Below are 8,453 nucleotides of genomic sequence, written 5' to 3' on the forward strand. Positions count from 1 at the left end.
GTTTTCTTTATGTATAGTTGCTGTAGACTTTAACATATAAGCTATTTTGTATTATTTGATCGATCTTGATTTACCGTAGCTGCCAACTGTTCTTTTTAGCGAATGAACTAACGTTAACATTTGATATCTTTGAGGTTTACATTGGTTTTTTGGGGATTTAAGATTATGTGTGATTATGTGTTACGTGTTTTTAACTGTCATCTAGACATTCACTTTCAAATATGTTAGAACATGTACTTTAACTTACGTTAAGTTGGCTGTTAACGTTTATCGTTAGGATCTCGTGTAAAAAAATATGTTATCAAATAACGTTATATGCAAATTGGATCATTGGTCGACTGTGTGCATATTTTTAGGCAGATTACTCGTCTATGACTTTTCTTTCTTTTTTAAATAATAGATTAGCCATCTCTATGTAACGTTACATTTTGCTTTTCTAAAAATATAACTTACTTTCCAACTAAACTAAAGCGTTGTACAAACATGCTAGTAACATAAGTAACATAATATGAAATTTGCATGTAAAATTTTGTAGGATGTCCAAAAGTGGAACATTCATTTTTTTGAGTTGTGCTTTCTTGAGTTGTACTTTCATTACAAAAATCTAATTATGTCGTTTTTAATATTCCAGAGTACAACTTCGTTGTGACATAATTCCACATTGAATCTGATTAAAGTCAATCAATCACTCACTTAATGTAAGTTTAAATTGTTTTTTATAATATGTTTATGTGTTTTTTATAGAGCCCGACCGATATGGATTTTTGGAGGCCGATGCCGATATTAACTCGAAAAGAGCCGATTTATAAGCCGATATTTTGATTTTAAAAATAATCTGGATATTAGACCCATTTCCTATAAACTGCATTTACACAACGTTCAATAGCACAATATCTGCCTGTTCTATGTATGTGGGCTGTATAAACCATTTTCCAGAATGGACTATGTTAAAAAAAAAAGCCTTAGATTACAGTCTCAATGACTAAACAAATGCACATCAAAAGTATATATATTTTTTAATGATCAAAAAACAGTCTGGTTTTAAACATTTAACACTTTTACTTTCTTCCAGTTGAAGCTGGTTTTAACAGTCTGTGTGTTTACTGTAAATAAATTATAATACTAAAGTTAAAGTATTTGCAGAAGTAGTCCCACACTTTGCTGCTACAGCATTCACCTTTTTCAGCCATCTGTAGGCAGAAAGAGAGACAGAGAAAGAATAAGCATGTGTATTAATAATATCACCATGTATCATTACTCATGTCATCATTAGAATTATAATAATAATAAACTGGGATCTCCTACATAGGCAAAAATGATAAATATATATATATTTTTTTATTTGTCAAGCAATAGGTATTACCTACTTATATTTAACAATATTATTTCAACATTTTCCTGTTATGTCTGTAAAGCTGCTTTGAAACAATATGTAAAAAAAAAAAAAAAAGCGCTTGTTCAGCTCACATTTATTTACATGTCCCCTCTGGTTTAATCATTTCTGACGCACCTACTGTAGTTACTGTAACTACACTATATTTGCTCTCACAGACACATTCACAACAGACCCGTATATCTTCTCCTCTTCTCTTTGTGCAGTCTGAATCAAAACATTGTCTTGCCTACTATTACCGGAAGATTACGGAATCAATTCGAAGTTGAATGGTTAACGTTAGTGTCATGAACACACCGCTGTCAATTTTGAGAAGAACCACCTTCAAACAAGTTAATAGCAAGCATTTAAGGGGCCTGCTAAAAAGGAAGCTATTAGCGTTAGAGTAACGTAACCAGCCTGAATTCACCAAATTGTTCTCTGGACCTGAGGGTAGCCTCTTCTTCCTTGCTTCTCTCTTAATTCTCATCAGCAGGACTAGCGCTATCGCTCGCTTCTTACAACGGGACAGATACATGTTTGCTGCTGACCGAAAGGAGGAGGAACAGACTATGAAAGAGCTCCCGCTAAACGTTTTTAAAACTCCGCCTATGCCATAGCGCAGCGCAAATCGCGTTGTATCTGAAGGGCAACGCTGAACCCAGCGGCAAGCGCCGTGCATACCGCGTACTGTGTGAAAGGCCCAATTACGCGGTCATTATGTGGGAAACACACCGCAATAGAATAAGAATAAGTTAAACGCTAACGTTATAGTTTGACCTCCTATTAACGTTCGCGCTCTTCCACTGATAAACATGGTATTAGCTTTGTGGCTAATCTAATATAGCAATGCATTAGCGGCTGTAAGTGATGTTACAGAATATTTAGAAGTAATAATGATAGGACCGTTAGCTAGAACTACCACACAGTTTTTATATACAGGGTATGAACTAAATCTACAATCATTTCACATGACGAACGACAGACTCACCGTCAAAACAGTTGATCGCTTTCTTCTGTAGTGGACTTCTGGCGCTGTTGTTAACTCTGGAGCTGCAGAGCTCCCTCTGGTGGGCAAACTATGCAACACTCATAACATGAGTGAAGCATGAGACTCTGTTTCTCATGTTTCATCGGCCGTTATAAATGCCGATGCCGATTTAAATGCAATTAGCTTATATCGGCCGATAATATCGGCCGGCCGATATATCGGTCGGGCTCTAGTTTTTTAAACTGTACTTGTTTCATTTCTTTGTAAAAGTGTTGATCTTTTCTCTCTTCTTTGACATTAAGTTATGTGAGTATATGAAAGATACATGTAAAAGTTTATAGGATTTCCATTTAAAACTAATTTTGTACATTGAGTTGATCATGCATTCTTTTAATGCAGAGTTTTCATTACAAAACTGAAGTTATATGTCATCTTTACTATTTCAGAGACCTCATCATTGTGACATCATTCCACATTGTCTTCAGTTTGGGGCAACCACTCAATTACAGTAAGTGTTGTTAAACAACTAATCTTTACTTCTTTAATTACTTTAAGGTATTAATGTTCTCACATTCATTTCTGTCTTTTAGATATGTGAGTCTTGGGAATGTGGCAATGTAAAGTGTGTGGAACAGAAGTTTGTAGTAGGTATGAGTTATTGAAACATTCTAAGCTCAAACATGGACATTTTGGGGCAAGATTCAGACATCCTTGTGTATACAGTAATTGTCCTTGCACTTTTAAATCATGGAATAACCTCTTAAGTCATATATACCGTGCCCACCGTGATCAGTCATCTTCAAAACAATATCAGTTTGCCACATTTTCATGTCAGCTGTGTGCATGCATTGAGTCAAATGAAAGAGATTACTTTTGTCATCTAAATGAACATTTGCGCAAACATGAAACTGTGACTTGTGTATTTAAAGAGTGTACATTTAAAAGCAATATTTATAATACATTTCATACACACAAAAATAGGAAGCATAATCCACATCGTCTAACTGACTTTAAATTAGATGTTGTCACAGTAACTGCAGACTGTCAGGAGTCAGCCAGTTCTCCCGTTGATTTTCCCGCATTTTCAACAGAATCTGCGTTAGAGTCATGCAGTGATGCTAATAATGATGAAGATATTTCTAAAGCAGGTGTTCTTAATATTGCCCTTGTTTTATTAAAGTTGGAAAACATTTTGCATGTCCCAGCCACTGCTGTTGATGAATTACTTCAGGAACTACATTATTCACTAACTTCAGCATCAAATCAAGTGACTAGTAGTATAATTTCTGACATTCTTAGAAATCACAACTTCGAAATTGATGAGGTTGTCATTCAAGAGCTTTCTGAAGCAGTGGGCAGGTCAAATCCTTTAGTTAAAGCCATAGAAAAAGGTGGACCCCTTGCCACAGCTTTCAAGCGGAAGCAATTCTACAAGGAACATGTAAGTGTTGTAGAGCCAATTGAGTTTATTCTTGATCAAAAGAGTCGGAAGACCTATCAGTATATACCAATTTTGCCTTCTCTTCAGCTGTTGTTTAGTTGCAGTGATATTTTCCAGTATGTTACTGGTGACCACGAGACACATAAAACTGATTCAGGGGTAGAGAAAGAACAGCAGTACAGGTCTATCAGAGATGGTCTTTATTGCAAGGAAAACTCATTTTTTTGTGGAGAGGAATTAAAATTATCTTTGTCATTGTACATTGACGATTTTGAGCTCTGTAACCCCTTAGGCACCTCACGTAAAAAGCACAAACTTTGTGGTGTCTATTGGATTTTAAATAATTTGCCACCCGGATGCAGTTCCACTCTTTCATCTATTTATCTGGCGGTTTTATGCAAGACTGAACATGTGAAGTCACATGGATATGGCACAGTTTTAGAGCCCCTTTTGCAGGAATTGGTTACTTTAGAGAGTCACGGTGTCTACATTGCAGAACTTGGACGGTTTGTGAAAGGTACAGTCCAGTCTGTCATTGCAGATAATTTGGGGGCCCACAGTTTAGCAGGCTTCATAGAAAGCTTCTCTGGTGAGTACTTTTGCAGGTTTTGCATAGGGAAGAGATTGGAGATCCAGGCTGAATCTGTTCAGACCGGAGACTTTGCCCTTAGAACAAAGGAAATACATGATGCGCATGTTACATCTGCAAAGGAAAACTCTGCTACATTTTGTGGAGTAAAAAGAGGTTGTGTGTTAACAGAGAATTTATCTCACTTTCATGTTACTAGAGGCTATCCACCTGATATTGTACATGACTTGTTTGAGGGCATTGTCCCATTTGAACTTGCACTTTGCTTGAAAGAATTTGTTTCCAAGAAGTATCTGTCTCTTGATACTCTAAACAGCTTGATCTTGAACTTCCCCTATAAGTGGGGTGATAAAACAAATAAACCTCACATTATTCCATGTACATATGCCTCCAAGAAGACCATTGGAGGTAATGCACATGAAAATTGGAATTTAGTGAGATTGTTTCCATTCATCATTGGAGACTTGATACCAGAGACTGAGCCTACTTGGCTTGTACTTCTTGATTTGAAAGAAATAGTTGAACTTGTTGTCGCCCCTGTTCATAACGAAGAAACAATAGCCTACTTAAACTGCAAAATTGTAGAGCACAGACAAAGATTTGTTGAACTTTTTCCAGCACAGCTGTTACCGAAACATCATTATGTGGAGCACTATCCACAAATGATTCAATGTTTTGGACCTCTAGTAGGGCAGTGGACTATGAGGTTTGAGGCGAAACATAGTTTCTTTAAGAAAGTTGCTCGCCACACAAATTGTTTTAAAAACATAATGCTCACACTGGCTGCCAAACACCAGCAAATGATTGCTTATCAGATCCATTCCTGTAGCCTTAAGAAGTCCTCACTTGAAGTTACAAGTGTCTCCACACTTCCTGTGGATGTTTTAAACAAGGAAGTGGTAGCAGGTTTAAGACAGAAATATCCAGGAATTAATGAAGTTCATCTTGCAAAAAATGTGACAAACAATGGGATAAATTATAGAACTGGTATGCTGATTTCATTTGGGTCAGCTGGTGGGCTCCCAGAGTTTGCTGAAATTCTTCAAATCTGTATTGTCAAAAGCAGTTTGAATTTTGTTGTGAAGGTACTGTGTGCATGGTATATAGAGCATTTTAAAGCTTTTCAGTTGACGGTCTCTCCTGATAGAGAGGTTGCCCTGGTTGATCTAGATCAGCTAACTGATGCTTATCCACTGTATGACTATATGGTAGGAGGAAGACGAATGGTGACCCTGAAGAGGCACATCCTCATTTAAGGTAATGTATTTATGAGGTGTTTTTATTTAAAATTACAACACAAAAATTGTATTACTGATTTGTGTCATTGTCTGCTTCATACCTTTTTTTTTAGAAAAGGAGAGAAAAATGTCGAGTCCGATCATTCTGAGGATTGTTGTTGGTGGGGATGACGATGCAAGAAAGCTTACACTTAAGACAGGAATCCCAAAGTCTGTGGATGACCTTGTACTTGAAATAATGACTGTTTTTGGGGTGAAGCAAAAGTTCAGGCTCCAGTACAAAGATAAGGACTTTGGAAATGATTACATGAATCTCATGTCAACCAGTCAAATTGAAGACAGGGATACCCTGAAACTGATTTTTCTATCAACTGATGACTATAACTCCTGCATGCAAGAGACTTCACCTGATGCACCTTGCTGTTCCAGCATTCTTGTTCCTTCACCCAGATCAATTTGTAGCTCTGACACTCTCGACACAAGAGATGTTAGCCCTTGTGCCATTGACTCAGTCCAGGAAGTCAACTTGTCTGATGACTCATTTTCCAGCAGCGCTGAGACTGTCTTAATTACGTCTCCAGAGTCGAGAACCAGTTCTTGGCCTCAGGTTTTTATAGTTCCTCGTTTTTCTTGTTCTGCTGAAATTCAGCTTCAGAGAGCTGACACAGAGTTCAATAAAAGTGGAATGCTACTTATTCCACCACCAAAACTAAGATCTGACATTCTTGAAGGCATGGCTGAGGAGATCTTTAGGTATGCAGCATACCCCTCTGATAGTCAGCTTGATCAGGCAGCTGAAGCCTTGATAAATGCTCACCCTTGCTTGAGGGAAAAAGGAACTCGCACTGGCCATGAAGGATGGAAACACTACCTAAAGATTAAGATGGCAAATTTTCGCTCCAAACTCAGCAAGATTGGGCACCCCGAAATTACTGTGAACTCACTTAGGAACAAGCGTAAAGGTCAGGGTAAAGCAGCATCAAACATCAAAAAGCCAAAAAAAGCTGAGGTGAATTTCCTTCCTTGCCTTCCGAAAAGAGAAACAGCAGAAAGCATGGAGAAGAAAAGAATTGCTCTCTTAACTGAAGTGAAAAAGAAAAATAACGAGGCAGTCATTAAGGAAAAAATGCAGTTGACCTTCTCCTATAGGCGGCAAGAGTTGGTTGAGGATTTACCAATGGTTTCTGATTTACAAAGCAGGTGGTCTGCTTTGTTCACAGTAAATGAAGTAAGTGTTATTGATATTAACACAATAAATATTGTATACGTTTCAGTGAATTTCTCCACAGTATGCCTACACTGTATTTCATTTCCCTTTTTTCTTGTAGATAAATGCAGAATTCATGCGGATAACGACTGTGCCCCTTATGTCAAAGTTCTTAGCACAGCTGGACAAATACACTGCTAATCTACACAAGGTTTTCAGCAGCAAAGGAGGTGCTTCTGGACAGAAGATTTCGCGCATTATGTCAGTTGCAGACAAGGTGTGGTAAATTGCATTTAAGTTCTTAAAAAGCAATAAAAAATATCAAACTATAATCAGTTTTTATTATAGTGCTATTTCTGATTGAATCATTTTGTGTCAAATTTTCAGTGTGGTGACATACACATCAAACGAGATTGTGTCATCCAGAGTCTTTGTGTGTACCTCAATGAGGACATGACAACAGTCATCAAAGAATTCCAGGTTTGTATACGTATGCCCTTTTTTAAAGACCTAACTTACATTTCCAGCCTGTATGTTGCAAATATTTCAGTGAAACTGAAAATGTGTTCATTTTTTATTAATTTATTATTATTAAATAATTTAATATTTATTTACTTATTTTGGCCTTAGGACTGCAACCATGAAGAAGCAGAAAAAGGAATTTCTGAGACCACTCTGGGGCTTTTTGTGATTCGCAAAGAAGGTGCTGGTGCTGAGGATGAGCCTGGTGATGTTGGAGTTGTGATAGAGGGTGCAAAGCTGCTACAACACTTAAAGAGTATTTCCTTTGGATTAGTAATGCTCTTCGGACTGATCTACGCCCTCAACTTAAGTTACCCTCAAAGTCTCAGGTTCACATTTGAATTCTTCCAGAAGGTACTGATGAATTTAGATGGCAGCAAGCTTTCCCCAAAGGTTCAAGCACTTAAAATTAAAATGTTTCAGTGAATAGGACATTCACTGGTTTTCTCTACATATTTCCAACAACTGGAGGAATATTGAAAACTTTTAGACAAGAATGCCCTTGAAAAAAATATTTCTAAAAACTGATGACACTAACTCCAGCATGCAAAAGACTGCACTTTCCTGCTTCCTGTAGCTCTGAAACATTTGATACAGGAGATGTTACTTATATTGCTATTGAGTCCATAAAGTCAACTTTTCAGATAACTCATTTTCCGGTAGCGTTGAGGCTCCTTCGGGTTACGGTTCCAGTTCTTAGCCTCATTGTTGTACTTTCTCGTTTTTCATGTCCTGCTTAAATTCAGCTTCAGAGAGTGAAAACAGAGTTCCAATAAAAGTGGAATGCTACTTATACCACCACCAAAACAAAGGTCTGACATTTTTGAAGGCATGGCTGAGGAGATCTTTTGGTATGCAGCATACCCCTCTGCAGTGAGTAGGACACGTTGTAATGGCTTAAATGCTGAAATGTGAAAACCTGTTATATGTATTTAAAAAAAAGTGTTGAAAACTTGATATATGTGAAGTAAAATATTTGCTTTTCTTTTGTCCCTTTTATTTTAATTATTTTATTTATTTTTTATTTTTTTTGTATAAAGGGTCCTGGATATTTCATTGTTTTAACAGATATTTAGGAAGAGAAGGGACCATT

The 8,453-nt window shown here is 37.0% G+C and overlaps 1 protein-coding gene across 2 annotated transcripts; it reads left to right on the plus strand.

Moving 5' to 3' along the window:
* The first annotated feature begins 637 nt into the window (after nt 1-637).
* LOC132152795 (uncharacterized) lies at nt 638-7,790 on the plus strand. Of its 2 annotated transcripts, XM_059561699.1 has the most exons (7): nt 638-698; nt 2,954-3,011; nt 5,606-5,650; nt 5,745-6,859; nt 6,960-7,115; nt 7,226-7,318; nt 7,469-7,790. In XM_059561699.1, the coding sequence occupies exons 4-7, from the start codon at nt 5,759-5,761 to the stop codon at nt 7,784-7,786; spliced, it is 1,668 nt and encodes a 555-aa protein (XP_059417682.1). In that variant the 5' UTR covers nt 638-698; nt 2,954-3,011; nt 5,606-5,650; nt 5,745-5,758; the 3' UTR covers nt 7,787-7,790. The 2 variants fall into 2 exon arrangements, 1 of the variants encoding a protein (XP_059417682.1); XR_009436580.1 differs by having other exon boundaries at nt 2,954-5,650.
* Nucleotides 7,791-8,453: the final 663 nt, after the last annotated feature.

Source organism: Carassius carassius, chromosome 1 (genome assembly GCF_963082965.1).
Source record: "Carassius carassius chromosome 1, fCarCar2.1, whole genome shotgun sequence".
Classification (NCBI taxonomy): domain Eukaryota; kingdom Metazoa; phylum Chordata; class Actinopteri; order Cypriniformes; family Cyprinidae; genus Carassius; species Carassius carassius.

Bases quoted from the DNA above. Each gene is read 5' to 3' on its own strand.
- LOC132152795 (XM_059561699.1), top strand. From the start codon at position 5,759: ATGTCGAGTCCGATCATTCTGAGGATTGTTGTTGGTGGGGATGACGAT. The intron at 6,860-6,959 runs GTAAGTGTTATT...TTTTTCTTGTAG, and splicing joins CTTTGTTCACAGTAAATGAA to ATAAATGCAGAATTCATGCG. The intron at 7,116-7,225 runs GTGTGGTAAATT...TCAAATTTTCAG, and splicing joins TTATGTCAGTTGCAGACAAG to TGTGGTGACATACACATCAA.